Source organism: Ipomoea nil, unplaced genomic scaffold, assembly GCF_001879475.1.
Source record: "Ipomoea nil cultivar Tokyo-kokei standard unplaced genomic scaffold, Asagao_1.1 scaffold0114, whole genome shotgun sequence".
Classification (NCBI taxonomy): Eukaryota; Viridiplantae; Streptophyta; class Magnoliopsida; order Solanales; family Convolvulaceae; genus Ipomoea; species Ipomoea nil.
Window position 1 is genome coordinate 2227261 of NW_017616542.1, and position 16849 is coordinate 2244109.

At 36.7% G+C, this 16849-nt stretch overlaps 1 protein-coding gene across 1 annotated transcript; it reads left to right on the top strand.

The window, feature by feature from the left end:
• Positions 1 to 2518: 2518 nt before the first annotated feature.
• On the top strand, positions 2519 to 9185 carry LOC109191526. Its single transcript, XM_019342182.1, has 15 exons — positions 2519 to 2714; positions 2937 to 3064; positions 4506 to 4709; positions 4806 to 4987; positions 5165 to 5294; positions 5364 to 5531; positions 5647 to 6228; positions 6608 to 6675; positions 6837 to 6888; positions 7089 to 7175; positions 7276 to 7316; positions 7417 to 7468; positions 7738 to 7830; positions 7913 to 7999; positions 8213 to 9185. The coding sequence occupies exons 1-15, from the start codon at positions 2663 to 2665 to the stop codon at positions 8882 to 8884; spliced, it is 2598 nt and encodes an 865-aa protein (XP_019197727.1). The 5' UTR covers positions 2519 to 2662; the 3' UTR covers positions 8885 to 9185.
• The last annotated feature ends 7664 nt before the right edge of the window (positions 9186 to 16849 follow it).

Below are 16849 nucleotides of genomic sequence, written 5' to 3' on the forward strand. Positions count from 1 at the left end.
TTTTTCCCGATTAAGGGAAAATTTTCCCTAATTATAATCATCATACATAATTAAATAAAGATGAAAAGAAAATCAAAGTGAGTAATAAACAAAAAGATTTTAGTGGATAGGAGAGTAATTCACAAAATTAATTTGAGTAATAATTGTTGATCCATAATTGAGAATTAACATTGCAATAATTATGTTATGTTTCTAACATTAATTGATTGGAGATAAATTTAAAATTCAGAATCAATATTTACATGAACATCTACACCTACTTCAACACTATAAATAAACCATCATCCACAGGACCACAACCAATACAACAATTATGTTTTGGTCATGGCTGGAATTGAGAAGATGGTTGTGGCTAGAATAGGGAGAATAATATTTCTGGGAGTTTAGATCTCTTATAGAGCTTTATACCATGCGATCTGGAAAAGATGAATCAAGAAATGCGCAGTAGACATGAAGAAAAAGCTGAGGATAAAAATCATACCTTACTTCTGAACCTGGGGCTTCGATTCTTGGAGCTGTTCTTTCTTGGAAGCAGAGGCAACCGTTAGCCGTAGCTCATGAACGCGAAGAAGAAGCAGCTTATGTAAAGACTATTTTTCCCTCATGAATAAAAAATTTAAAAAGGTTTAAGTTTTTCCGGCCAATTTCCATCGGTGATTTGGCCGGAAGGACCAAATCTGCTAAAAAAAAGTATAGTTAAATGACTAAATTGTTAGTTTTAAAAGTCATGGAGCGAAATTAACACGCCTCCTAATGTCATAGGACCAAAAGTGTAATTTGCTCATTTGTTAAATTAATTATAGTCCGTGCATCGCACGGGACACTTATTAGTGAGATTATAAAAAGTCAAAGGGAAAATGTACAAATAGGTCATTGAACTATTTGAGGGATATCAATTAAGTCACCAAACTCGAATAAGCTCAAAATTCATCCATGAACCTGGAAAAAAAATACAATTAGCAGTTTTAGCAGATTAACAGGTTTGGGTTGTCATGTGTATATTTTATTTTATATTTTACTATTTTTATTATCCTACTAAGCATTTGACCATCTTCCATGTCATGTTTTCCTGACGTGTCGGGTACTGTATTTAAAAATAACTTATTTTAATAATTTCAAATAAAATAATTATTTTTTTAAAAATAAAATAAATAAAATAATTATTTTGAAATTTTTAAAATAAATTTGGAGAATGATATTGCCGTTTCTGCAATATTTTGTTTAATCTAAACAAAAAATTCAGAAAAATCTCTTATGTCCATATATTGACAGTCTCATTGTGTAGGGAGAATACGGTGAGAATAATATGCTTCAGAGGCCACTCGCAGCGGTAATAGTCTCGGATAAATTCATTGTCCTGCAAATACTCATTCACCATTTTTTTTTTTTAATTTCAAAATAATGATTTTATTTATTTTATTTTTCTTTTTGAAAATAATTATTTTATTTGAAATTATTAAAATAAATTAAAATAAATTATTTTTAAATACAGTACCCGACACGTGAGAAAATAAAATAAGAAAAACATGACATGAAAGATGGTCAAAATACTTAGTAGGATAATAAAAATAATAAAATATAAAATAAAATATGTACATGGCAACTCAAAACTCTTGTTAACCTGTTAAAAATGCTAATTGCACTTCTTTTCTAGATTTATGGATGAATTCGGAGCTTATTCGAGTTCGGCGGCTTAATTGCTATCTCCCAAATAGTTTAATGGCCTATTTATACCTTTTTCCAAAGTCAAATTATATGATATAGAATCAAGTATTGATACAACATCTTTTAATTTTACTGCATAATATTTAGTGTTGATACAACATCTTTTAATTTTACTGCATAATATTTATCTTTGTTCTTATGTGCTATTATTTGAATTTTTAAACAGTTTCGTTACTAAATTGATTTCTTTATAACATGTGGTAGCATCGGTCAATTCAGCAATATAAATAAAGAGAATTTTATTATTATATTAGGATGTGAGCATTAATTGATAAATTAAAAGGAAAAAAATAACATTTTTATGATGGAAGAATTATACTCTTTGCATATATAGAAATTTCAGTTTTGCCTTTATCTAATGTTAGTACAAAATTATTATCCATTTTGAGATTATTCTTTATTTTTTTCCATATATAGTTTAAGGTTAAATTTTTTTACATTTAATCGCATCAACATGGTAAATCCAAAATATATTTTTAAGACAACATTGATTAAATGTATACAATCAAGAAGAAATGACAAAACAAAGTTAGATGAATGTGAAAAAGAAAAAATTAAAGTTTAAATAGTAAAAAATCATTAAATAAGAGTTAAAACACTATTAATTCAATAAAATAATAATTTAGAACAGTTGATAAGCAGAGGCAGTGTATGAATTCAAGAATTTCTTTTTCCATTTATAATTGTATTGTATTTTGATTATATCGAGAAGAAAAGAAAAATATGAATAGGATTGCACAAATTTGAAAGGCAATAAGAAACTCCTATGCGAAGTGCAAAGTTTTCCAGTGTGAACAGAGCCCATTGTGGTACTCATAAATTCAAGTTGTTGCTCCAGTTCTTAAGCACTAGAAACCAAGCGGAGACCAAAAAGCAAAAAAAGAAAATTTTTTGTTTGTAACGGCTGGAGACCTGGAGTGATGAGCAATGCTGATTGATGGCAGATGACAGATGTGCAGTTCCTCTTCTGCATGCCTTCCATTTTTCATGTAACCCCAATTTGCTACGCCATCTTTTATTTTTATATACTTTATTAACTACCGGGGTCGGGGTGGTGTCATTTTTATGGGCATTTCTCTCTCTCTATCTCTTTCTTGATTACAGTTCTCAAGAAAAAGTGTCAAACTTTTCTTGTTTTTCGCTAGAATTCTGCTGTTCTTGTTGATCAACATTTTCTTGATTTTTGTTTTCTTTTTTGTGTTTGGAGAAAGATTGCAAAATGGCCGCTGATGGTGCCGGTTTTGCTGAGCAAGAGTTAATCAAGCAACTTGTTGATGCTGGGAATGAGCTTCTCCAGAACCCTCCGGCTTCAAGAGAGGAGCTTTTGGGAAAACTTGAAGTGAGGCAACCTTTCTCCTGTACCCTTTTCCTTGTTCTCATTTATCACCAACTCAAAATTCTTAATTTTATGCGTGTTTGTATATGTGTATGTGTATGTAGACAGTAGACGCAACCCAAAGAGATGAATTTGTTTATGGTGTTGCTTGATTGAATGGGGGATGAGAAGTTGAGTTACGGTCTTCTGGTTTTGTATTGATTGTACATTGTGCCTGTTGTGTCTTGAATTTGGAACTTGATATCTATACAGGATGCTTAATTTCATGGTTACTTGGTCCTGTTGGTATGGTGATTTCACAATTTTGGCGTTGGATAATTTCTTGCAGGTTCCATTTTTCATAGTTGGGAGGATTTTATGTTGCAATTTTATATGCAAATGGGGGTGTTATAAGATCAATTTTTTATGGTGTTTGCTTGAATAAAACATTGAATCTGCTTAGGGGTCTTTGATTGAATGGGGGATGAAAATTGTCACGTGTTGATTGTAAGTTGAGCCTGTTGTGTCTTGAATTTGGAACTTGATGTGAATACCCGTATGCTTAGTTTCATGATTACATAGGTCCTTGTGGTGTGTTGATGTCAAAATTTTGGTGTTGGATAATTCTTTGCAGGTTCGGTTTGGGAGGAATTTGTGTGTCATTTTTATATGTGAATGGGGGTGTTACTGTTATAATGGTGTTATCTGTGTATATGAACACAACCTAAAGAGATCAATTTGTTTACGGTGTTGCTTGGATATAACATGAGGCTGCTTTGGGGTCTTGATTGAAAGGGGGTGAAAAGTTGTGTGCTTCTGGTTTTGTATTGATTGTATGTTGTGTTTTTGAATTTCGAGCTTGATATGAATACCGGTACACTTAACTTCACCATTACTTAGGTCCTTATGCCTTATGGTATAGTGATGTCAAAATTTTCTTGTAGGTTCCATGCATAACACATGTTTCATAGTTATGTGGCATCTCTATACGTCCTTAATTGTTTTGCAAATTGGGTGTTATCAATCAAAAACTCCTTTTAGTCATGACTGTTAAGAAGAAAATGTAATCGGAGAGCCCCTTCATTTCCCCAGCTCGGTTTTAACTTTTGCATAAATGAGGGTTTGTATTGTTTCTTCTACAATTATATGCTGGTCCTGTGGGAAACCTTTTGTTGATTTTTTAACCCCTCGATATTGTGTTAGAGATAACTGGGAAGTACACTTCCAGCCCTGCTTTGTCACGTGTTAAAGGTTATTTTCGGTTCTAGTAAGTAATAATTAGTGCAAAACATGTGTTTTTTGGTCAAGGAATATAGGAATTGAAAGCTTGGTTGACCACGGATTATATTGCTATTTAGTAAACCATACCTAAGAAGCAATTCATCCAACAGTTCAATTTTCAGATTGATCGTTCCAGAAATTTGGCTTACGTGGTTCAATTTTCTGGTTTGTTTATAATTTACAGAGATTAGGGCTTCTTCTTTCTAATGTATATCAAGGGCAATCTGGATCATTTCATGAAGCACTTGAACCATCAATCAAGGCACTATTTGGCGATGGACTTGTACAACATGCTGATCTGGAAGTGAAAACCTCAACAACATACTGCTTGAGTGAGATTTTGAGAATAACAGCTCCAGATCAACCATGTGATGATAAATCAATTGAGGCAATTACACACTTTGTTAATCTTTCAAATAACAACATAATCACTTTTCACCGGAGGACAACTAAAAATCACCCCCGTTCTTGTTCAATTATGCAGGAGTTTTTTCAGCTTGCAATAATGGCCTTCGGGAAGTTGGCAAACGTGGAGGATCGCTGTTATTCAAAGGCTGCATCAATTCTTCAGACTTTTGCTAAGTACAGGCTGTGTGTGCTAATGTTGGATCTTGAGTTGGATGCGTTGATTCTAGAGATGTTTCAGCTATTTCTGAGTTCCATTTGGTAATTATTTAATTTAATGTTAGCTTATTTTATTTCAACATGTTGGATTTCTTTGCCAATACTACTTTTAGTTGGGTGGTGGGCTGTGCCGAGATCTAAGTGTAGGAGTGAATTGATTTCCATTTTTGTTGTTGCTGATCGTAAACCAACTTACGCATCTTTCTTGCCTGTTCTCAGCCCCAACAATGCTGATGCTCTATTACCATACATGGAGGCAATCATGACAATTATAATAGAGGACAGTGAAGAAATCTCAACGGATCTTCTAAATATCCTCCTAACTAGTGCAAACAAGGAAAACCAGCAGGTAATTATATTGCTTTTTCTAGTGTTTACTCTCTATATATTGATACTGAAGTTGCATTCTTTGGTGCAGAATCCTTTGAATCTTTCTTATGTGCTGGGAGAGAGAGTCTTTAGGAATAGCAATGTTAAGCTGCAACAATATATCCCTGGAGCTGTGAAATCCTTGGGTATTAACATCAACGATTATGCTGAAATAGTGGAATTATCATGGCGGGAGGCAATTGAAAGAGAAAATTTGGTGAGTTTCTCCAATGTGAAATATGATTCCTGAAGTGTGTGCAGCTTCTGTGCAACCCGTGAGCGTGAGAGAGAAGAAAGCATAAATAAATTTTTTTAATCTTTTCTTGTGGCAGGATAAGAAGGAGCTTGCACCAAATTCTGCTTCTCCTAGAGATGTTGGCACAACTCAGAAGTTATCAAGCAGTGATTGTCCGAGAGAAATTCCATCCTCGGATTTGGCCAAGGCTGCACAAAAGAGCCTCGCTCCTCCAACTAGAAGAAGAGGGCGTAAGCCAAATTCTTTGATGAAGCCAGAGGAAGGGTATGATCACACTTGGATCAGCATCGAAGGAAAATCTGATAAAACTCCCTGCCAAGGGAAAGTGAGCAAAAAAAGAAGTGGTCGTCCTCGTAAACATTTGGTTTCTAAGGGATCACATTTCACATCAGGTACGAGTGAGGCTGAGATCTTAAAGCCTACCGCATCGCAAAGTCTCAACACTATTGAAGACTTCCGGACTAGAGAAAGACGTGCAGAAGAGGAAAACAAACCAAGTGACGGTGAACAATTGATGCCAGTTTCAGATTCGCTAAAAGGTGCAGAAGAGGAAAAGAAACCAAGTGATGGTGGTTATCGTTCTGCTTCTACTAAAAAACAGATCAACAGTGGTGAAACTTCCAAAAAGCGTAAGAGGAAGTATTCTCCTTCAGAAAAGGTATGGAGTTATTAACATTTATTGGGCTGCACGTACATATTAAGTGTTTCAAAAGTTTTTATTCAACTCAACCAAGCAGTAGAATATAATCAATAAATATCGGGGCAAATATATAAATGGACATTTTGACAATTGTCTAACGATGCTAACTTAGTGCTTGTGATATGTGGATAATGGGTTAAACGTGTTCCTTAATGAACAAAAGCACCTCAAGAATATTACGATATGATGTTTTTGCAACACAGAATGTGTCAATGTGCCTTTCTGCTCCCCTCTCCCCTTCCCCCTTCATCTGCCGGTTATCTACTTCTACGCTTTTGAGCTAATGTTTATCTACTTTCTACGTTAAATTCACTTCTGCTTGTATTTTTTTCCCTAGGCGCCAAGAAAGCAATCTGAAAAGCTGGTTGGTAGCAGAATAAAGATTTGGTGGCCATTAGATCAGACGTGGGTACATTTAGTAGACATTTTTTTTTGCAGCTGATGATTATATGCCTTCTGTTCACAGACACCTTAAAAAAAAAAAAAAAAAAAAAAAAACTTGCAATGTGAAATTATGTTTTCTTAGATTTTTGAATATTTTCTCACATGCCAGTTTGTGTTTCTAGGTTCTATGAAGGTAGTATCAAATCTTTTGACTATTTCAAGAAGAAGCATGAGGTAAGAAGATTAGGTTATTGCCAATCTTATCAAAACTGTGTTAATTTTTCATTAATTGTTTGTTTATAAGCACCTGTACGTTTTTGTCTCACTTGTTGCTACGATTTCTTTTACATTGTTCATATCATTTTTAGTGCTGTACGCTGTAACATTGATTGTGACTTTCTATTGTTTCGTTTGCCATTTTTTCCCTTTTGAAGGTCATTTATGACGATGGAGATGTAGAATATTTGGATCTTTCAAAAGAACACTGGGAATTAATCAGAGATGTTAAGTCAGCTGTTGATGTGAGCGCTTGGCTTGATTTCATGTTTTTTTTTTTTTTTTTTTCTCTTCCCCCTTCATCTACTTGAATATTTACACCGATTTATACATGATATTTTTCAGGAACAAGAGACTGTGGCAGGTGTTGCCGATTTATCTGAAACGTAAGCTGTGTGTAAATCGTGTCACGTTTAAATGTTTGTACAGTGACATCTGATTTTCTTCGTATGCTCTCTTGACAATGTGAAACTTGTTTGTTTGCAGAAAGCTTGACCATGTAACAAATTTGGATCGCTCTGCAAGAAGTACGTGCAAGGTGAGCAAATATGAAAACAATAACTAGCTATGTTTGACAAAGAATTTCTTGTTTTAGAAACAAACTGTTATAGTCGTAACTGTGAAGCTACTGTTGAGAGTTGGCCGCCCCCAACTCGAGATATCATTTATGTGGTCTCGTTTTGGGAATCCTGTGATTTTTATATCTTTAGGTAGTGTTAAGGATGCAATATTTGCTGTTCTTTAACATAATCTTCATTCACAAATTGATTTCCGCAATAGCACTGGTAGTGACATTTCAATGTACAGGCTCGGGATGGTGCTGAATTAGCTGTAGAGAAACGAGAAGTTGAACAGCGCAAGGCTTCCAGAAGCAATTCAGCGCCATCAACATCTGAAAGGGTACAATTTTCCTGTCAGTAATTTATTTAATGTGCGAGATGTTTCTTTAAGCGCCGCTACTAACATTTCAATACACACACAGGCAGATGATGCTTCCGTTGAATTACGTGTTGTGAAACAACAAGTTGAAAAGCGGAAAGTCATCAGAATAAAACCAACACATCAAAGGGTATGCTTTTCCTTTTGTTGCCGGCGTTAATCCTAATTCTGCTTCTAAGAACAGTTTCAGCAGCCGAAAGCAATTCAAATTTTATGCACCGCCTTTGCACGCCTGAATCCTGATTGCTTCTTAACTGGACTTGAATTTTTATTTGCTGTTCTTACGCGATTTTCATTCACAAATTGATTTCTGTAATTTAATGTTCATAATCTTCTTTCACAGGTTCGGGACGCTGCTGCTGAATTAGCTGTAGGGGAAGAAGGTGAAAAGCGGAAAAACAAAAGGAGACGAACAAAGAAGGCAACCCCTAGATTCTCAGTCCTTGATAGCGAAAAGGTGAATGTTAAAGGCTATCAAGTGAAAGCCAGTGCTGCTTCTATATTGGAGGAGATTTTCGAAAAGCATGGAGATATCGCTGCCAACTGTCCCTACCCATCACGGGGGTTTAGGGCCTCCGTCTTTGAGGTAATCTGTGATGTCATCAGACAACTGAGAACTAATGATTGGGGAACCATTGTTTCGATGGTTGGACAGATGAAGACTGAAGTCTCTGACACTGCAGCTGCTGCTCATCTCGAGGTCTCGTGGCTGAAGCAGATTCTCGATGATATTCCAACCGAGGGTGATGGGCAGCTAGCGAGTGTAATCACAAACACTTCACTTGTTAGTAAAGCAGCCAGGAAGGACTTGACACAGAGAAAAGCCGAGCTTTTGATTGCAGAGCACAGCTACGAGGAGGCCAAAAGACAGCTTGAGCGTGCTGAAGAGAGTAAACGAACAGCAGAAAGGGCAGTCGAGGTTCTTGAATCAGTGAAGAAAAAGGCCCAAAATGACATAGTGTTGAACTTCAACAAACGGAATGATCTGCATAACAGGTTCTTTACTCTCCAATAACCTCCCGGGGCCTGCTCTATCCCAAACCTCCTGTGTATCAAGTTTTCAGACCTTCGAGGGCTTCAGAGTAAGGGAGAATAATTGTGAAGATTCGGGGAAAGAGCTGTTTGCTGAGAAATCCCAACGGTGTTGTTCTGAGCCCAGTCACTGATATGACAGTTTCCCCATGGTGGTGGATGAAGAGCCACTGATGCTCTAGGGAATTAGTTTAGAACATTTGTCTGTATGTATGTTCCTTTTTAACTTGTAAATATGATTTTGGAACCCAATGAAAGCCTTTGTTTATCCTTCTCAATCAGTATACTATGGATTTTATGTTCTCTGCAGCTTCCTCCATTTCTGCCTGTATTTAGCTCCAAAAACACGGTTTTGGAGTCAGATTTCTTAGTCTATTACAGATTGAGGCATAAAGGGAAAAGGTTTAGGAGATTAGACATAAATTTTGAGATTTCGAGGGAATGGAAAAATTTAGGGTGTATTTGGTTTGTACATGGGAATCCGAATCAAATACTTGGTATTGGTAATGGTAATGGATGATGTTTGGTTATGTATGACCTTATAATGGGAATAAAAGTTTTGAAAATATAAAAACAAAAAAATCAAGATAATTAATCATATTATAATGATACCCAAAACACTCATATGAACCAAAAATCAAAACAAAAATTTAAACGCAGTAATCCCAACTTAAAAATCAAATTACCAGGAATGATACCCTTTTTAGTTAGGGAATGAGTTTCTTAATTGAAGGGTAATCAAATCTCATAGTTATGTTATAAAAAGTTGTCAATCAAACAATAAACTATGATTTTGATTCTCATTTCTAGTGTGTAAACCTATAACCAAACACACCCTTATATTTTATAATCATAATGTTATTTCATCTGTTTATAAACCGAGTTTTTCACATTTGGTCTCATTACTTTTAAAATTCTTGTCATATTTGATTCCTTCGATTTAATTTCTACTCTCTATTCTTCATTTTAAATTAATAGATCTCGAGATAAAGCCTTATTTTTAAATATGTGAATTTTAATTAGTTTTATTAGGACTTTATGTATATATGAGTCTGTTTAGAACTTCTTATCCTTGTCACACTGTGACTCTCTACTTCTTATCATTGTCACACTGTGACTCTCTATTCTATATATTCACATCATCTGATCTCATTGTAATTAAGTTCAGTAAATACAATACAATCAGTTCTCATCTGGTATAAGTAAGCTAGGGTTTTTTCTTTGTCTCTCGTCCCTATGGCTGACGGATCTGTTAATTCCTCCGAACGGACCGTGTCTGATGCTGCTATGTCGTCAAGTTCGTCGTCAATTGTGTCGCTATCCACCGCACATCACTTTATCAGTACGAAGTTAACCTACAAGAATTATTTGTTCTGGCATACGCAAGTCGTCCCGTTTCTTCACGGGCATGACCTAATGGGGTTTGTTGATGGTACGAAACCCTCACCGGCTGTTCTTCTTCCTGCCGACGCCGACACCGCCGACGCCATGCCACGGCCGAACCCCACATATGCCGTTTGGATGCGTCAAGATCAAGCATTGTTGTCTATGCTTGTCTCCTCCCTCTCTGACGAGGTCATGCCAATCGCCGTCGGACGTCGCACGAGTCGTGCCCTTTGGGAGGCCATTGTTCAGACGTTGTCGTCTTCCTCCCGCGCCCGCGCGTTAAACCTTCTCGGCCAGTTGCAGGGACTGGACCAGGGTGATTCGTCGGTTGCGGATTACATCGGGCGAGCTCAGGTGATTGTTGAAGAGCTCACCCTCGCCGGCCACGTCGTCTCCCTCGACGATCAGAATCTCTTTGTTTTTTTGCGGCTTGAGACCGGAATTCCGTGCCCTCACCGCGTATCTTGCCGTCCGTGGGCAGCCGGTCACGCTCTAGGAGTTGGCGGACTTCCTCGGCGCCCAGGAATTTATCACCAGCCGTGATTACGGCGGTGCTCCGGCGGCTCTTGCTGTTCAGCGCGGTGGCGGCCGATCAGGTCGCGGAGGTCAGAACCGTGGCAGCGGTCAACGAGCAGGCGGTGGCAACGACAGGTCCAATCATGGTGGTGGCGGTAGACAGCATGGTGGCCGTGGCCGCGGTCGCGGACGCAACAGTGGTGGCAATCAGGTTCAGTGCCAGATATGTAGGCGGACTGGTCACGAGGCTCATGTATGCTATAACCGGTATGATTCCCCACCTCAGGCCAATCTAACATATCAAGATAATTCAGATGTTGGTACTCCTCAGACATGGATCCCGGATACAGGGGCAACTAATCATGTTACCCCGGACATTGCTGCTTTGACCACCTCAGAAGAATATGTTGGCAATGACACCTTGCGTGTCGGTGACGGTATGAGTTTATCTATTAGTCATGTTGGTCATGCTTCTTTTAATACCCCTTCTAGATCATTCACATTGTCTAATATACTTCACGTTCCACGTTTGTCTAATTCTTTATTATCTGTTCAGAAGTTTGCATCCGATAATAAAGTCTTTTTTGAGTTTCACCCCTCTTTTTTTGTTGTGAAGGATATCAATACCAAGGAAATACTTCTTCGGGGCAATAGTTCTGGGGGACTATACACACTTCCATTACCTAGTTCGTCTCCGTCAGCGTTTCTTTCCGCTTGTGCCTCGGCTTCCACTTGGCACAATCGTCTGGGTCATCCTCATAACCGTGTTCTTAGCCATATACTTCGATCTTGTTTAGTTAGTGGATCTCGTGATAATATTCGTTGTACTAATTCTTTATGCAATGCGTGTCAATTAGGCAAATCTGCCCGTTTTCCCCTCCCTCGAGTTGCTTCCTCTAGTTCTCATTTACTGGATCTTATTTACACAGACATTTGGGGTCCTGCGCCCACTTTATCTACATCTGGCTTCCATTACTTTGTGATCTTTGTGGATGACTATTCCCGTTATACATGGTTCTTCCCTATGAAATTAAAGTCTGATCTCTATATCATCTTTGATAAATTTCGTACTCTTGTTGAACGGTCCTTTAATTGCAAAATAAAGGCCATTCAGTCTGATTTAGGTGCTGAGTACAAAAAGTTGCATTCTTCGTTTGTTCAATTAGGAATTCAACATAGACAATCCTGTGCCTATACACATGAACAGAATGGTCATGTTGAACGAAAACATCGTCACATTGTTGAAACTGGTCTGGCTCTTCTAGCTCATGCCTCTGTTCCTTTGAAATTTTGGGATTTTGCCTTTGAGACTGCTGTCTATTTAATTAACAGAATGCCATCTTCTGTATTAAATAACTCCAGTCCTCATCTCCTGTTACATAAATCCCCTCCTTCCTATCTTTTTCTTTGTGTCTTTGGGTGTTTATGCTACCCTAATCTTCGACCATATAATCGTCATAAGATGTCATACAGGTCTTCTCCATGTGTCTTCCTAGGTTATCCTGAGTCATTTAGGGGGTACAGATGCATGGACTTACATACTAATAAGATTTACACATGCAGGCATGTAAGATTTGATGAAGTTTTCCCCTTTGCTACTAAAACTTCTTTGCAGGATCTATCTACTCTGTTTTCTGGACCTTGGGCGGAATCTGCTCTCAGTCACAGCACACCTATTCCTGTCGTGTCCAATGATGAGCCGCCAGAACCACCGCTACCTGCTTCATTCGAACCAGCCGTGGATCCCGGACAGGCTGCCTCGTCGGGTGATCCTGTGGAGCCTGTTGCTCGCCGGCGAGGCTATCCACGTGGGCGGTCCATCAGGCCCAATGTCCGTACTCACTCTATGGCCACTCGCAGCAACGCAGATGCTCATCTTTTTGCTTTAGCAGCTCAGGTGCATCCCACGGAACCCACATGTCACTCTCAAGCTGTCAAATATCCTGAGTGGCGTGAAGCCATGGACCAAGAATTCTATGCTCTCCTGCATAACCACACATGGTCTAGTTCCACCCACTGCAGGTATGAATATTATTGGCTATAAATGGGTGTTTCGTACGAAGAGAAAGGTTGATGGTGCTATTGAAAGGCATAAAGCCAGGCTGGTTGCGAAAGGTTTTAATCAGGTTCCAGGTCATGACTTCTTCGACACTTTTAGTCCAGTGGTAAAGCCTACGACTGTAAGACTCCTTCTATCTCTAGCTTTATCATCTGGGTGGTCTATCAAACAGCTAGATGTTCATAATGCTTTTCTGAATGGTAATCTGGCTGAAACAGTTTATATGAAGCAACCCCCTGGTTATATTGATGCTAACTTCCCGAATCATGTTTGTTTGTTAAAAAGATCTCTGTATGGGTTAAAACAAGCTCCCAGAGCTTGGTTTAATCGACTACATACGTTCTTACTATCGGTTGGCTTTCAAGCATCCAAGACAGATGTCTCTCTGTTCTATTACTCTAAAGACTCTACTTTGGTTTATCTATTGGTGTACGTGGATGACATTCTTGTAATGGGAAGTGATCAGCGTATTATGTCTCAGCTCTTGTCCAAACTGTCTGCTACATTCAAAATCAGAGATCTTGGTGAACCAAATTTCTTTCTGGGTATTGAAATAGTTAAGAGTGACAATGGGATTATTTTATCCAACAACGGTATATGAATGATATTTTAAAACGGGCTGGAATGTCTGAATGCAAACCCCTTTCTACACCTATCTCTGTCTCGAAAACTGTTCCCTTCAATTCAGATCTATATGATGATCTCACACAGTACAGGAGTCTAGCTGGAGCATTGCAATATCTCACTGTTACACAACCTGACCTATCCTTTGCAGTTAATCAGTTATGCCAGCATATGCATGCTCCCACCATATCACACTGGGAGCAGCTCAAACGGGTACTCAGGTATGTTAAGGAAACAGTTGATCATGGTTTACGCATACGACGGTGCTCATCTAGAGACATTCATGCTTTCTCAGATTCTGATTGGGCTGGTTGTCCTGACGATCGAAAATCCACGAGTGGTTTTGCTGTTTTCTTGGGGAGTAATCTTATATCATGGGTTTGCAAGAAACAGAGAACTGTTGCCAGGTCATCCACTGAGGCTGAATACAAAGCTCTTGCAGATGTTTGTGCTGAGGTTCTATGGATTATGTCATTACTGCGTGAGATACAGATTCCGGGTATTTCCATTCCAAAATTATGGTGTGATAATCTAGAAACTACATATATGAGTGCCAATCCAATCTTTCATGCGCGCACCAAGCATGTGGAGATTGATTATCATTTTGTTCGTGATCGAGTAGCTTCAGGCGATATCCAAGTCAACTTCATCTCCACAAAAGATCAACTTGCTGATATCTTCACCAAAGCTCCGCCTGGACCTAGATTTTCATCCTTAAGGGACAAGCTATAGGTTACTAGTATACACTGTGCTTGAGTGGGAGTATTAGGACTCTATGTATATGAGTTCGTTTAGAAATTCTTATCCTTGTCACATTGTGACTCTCTACTTCTTATCATTGTTACACTGTGACTCTCTATTCTATATATTCACATCATCTGATCTCATTGTAATTAAGTTCAGTAAATACAATACAATTCGTTCTCATCAGTTTAATAATGTAAATATGAGATATTATCAAATAACATTTGATTTTTTAGAACTCCACAAATATAAGTTAGTTCAATTAGTTTGTTTTTATGTTAGTTTTTATTTTTTTTTTTGCAATGTATGTTAGTTTTTATTTAATTATGTTATTAACATAAATAAATTTATGTTAGACGTGTGCGCGAACAAAGAAAAGCGAACTTGTATTCAAAACTCAAATTAATTACAATTAATTTAAAATTTAAAATTTAAAATGTATACAAAATTCTTTCAAGAAAATCTTTTGATTCCCTTTTGATTCTCCACTTGGCTTGTTTTGAAATGTGGCTTAATTTTGATTGAAGGATCTCTGGACTCAAATTAACTTGATCTTCTTATAAACTAAATTTCATTTAATATTTGAATTTAATATACTTGAAGAACTTTTGCAGGGCTTCAGTATGAACTTTTGCAGAGTTTCAGTATATCTATGAGGTATGTCATTCTTCAAATGAGAACCTCTATTTATAGTAGTGAATATGAGAAACTTCTACTAAAATCTAAACTTTTCAATATTATTCTTATATTATTAATTAATATTTACTTTTCAATATTATTCTTATATTATTAATTAATATTTAAGATAATATGAATGTTTATTCAAAATGTATCTGGCAACAATTGCATCCAGGTTCGTGGTCTACATGGTATTATTACATATTTAAATTAAATAATTGAGTTAGTACCATTTGAGGTCCTCCGAATATAGTGATTTTGCCACGTTTAGTCCTAAACTTTCAAATTGACCAACTGTAGTCCTTCGACTTTCTAATTTAACCATTCTTGGTCCAAGTTAACCACTCATGGTCCTTCAACTATTAAATTTTAACCAACCATGGTCCTTTCAAGAGGACCACGACTGGTTAAATTTCGAAACTCGAAGGACCATGGGTGGTTAACTTGGACCACAAATAGTTAAATTTAAAAGTCGAAGGATCACAAATGGTTAATTTGAAAGTTTAGGACTAAACATGACAAAACTACTATACTCGAAGGATCTCAGATGGTATTAACTCTTAAATAATTATAATTTAAATATAAGAATATTCACGGCAAATTATATTATGCACCGCGGTGCATAATCGATTATGCACCGCGCGTCTTTTTTTTTTAAATGAAAATTAACAGTGTTTATTTTCGCCGTTTTGCACCCTTTTACAAAAAGTAACTCTGTTATTCAGTGTCATTTTGTATACACTGCAGTTTCAGTTGAACACAACTACAGTTTCATTTCGATATAACTATAGTTTCATTCGATATTTATAGACTCAAATATGTGAAAATGTTATTTAATTTTATTTTATATACACTATAGTTTTATTAAAACACAACTACATGATCATTTTGATATAATTACAGCTTCATTGTATAATATACACTCAAATATGTGAAATGTTATTCAGTTTCAGTTTATATACACTGCAGTTTCATTTCACTATAACTACGGTATCATTTTGATATAACTGCAGTGTCGGTTTGGATATACTGTAGTGTCAGTTGGTGTTTAATACACCAAACAAATGGACTCCGTTAACTCTAACGGCGGGCCATTTCTTTACTTAAAGAAACGGCGCCGTATATGGGCCGCGGTGCATAATCGATTATGCACCGCGGTCTATAATATAACAACTGTTGCCACTTGTTGGGCCAAACATGACTTTGAACCTATTAGTCCATTTTCATCATTTATTGGGCTTCAATTAGCAAGTCCAATTAACATACTCGAGCCCGACAACCTTCAATTATATGGCAAATTATGTTGTGGAAACGTGTCTGGCGGTCGTTTTCGTTGAAAACGACGCCGTTCTAATTAAAAAAATAATTATTTTTCACTTATCATTAACGTCGTTTCTCTCTTTGCAATCGCACATTTTAGAAATTATGAATCTAAGGTATTTAAATTATGAATCTACAGTATAGAAATTATGAATCTACAGTATTAGGTTTGTGAAAATGTGATAGAGATATATGTTCATAATTTTATAAATACATGTTCATAATTATAGATCTATATGTTCATAATTTTTGATGTTCATATATCCAATTGTTGAACTTTGTATTCACAAATCACAAAACTATATGTTCATAAGTTGATTACTATACAATTTAGAAATTATGAATCTACGGTACATAAATTATGAATCTACAGTACAGATATTATGAATCTGCAGTATAGAAATTATGAATCTACTATATATAAATTATGAATCTACTGTATTTAAATTATGAATCTACGGTTTAGAAATTATGAATCTACAGTATAGATTTTATGAATCTACAGTATAGATTTTATATATGAATCTACAGTATAGAAATTATAAATCTACAACCGTGCCCACCTTGCAAGGTGGGCACGGTTCCATAGCATAACGCTCCCAATTATATTAAATTGGCCAA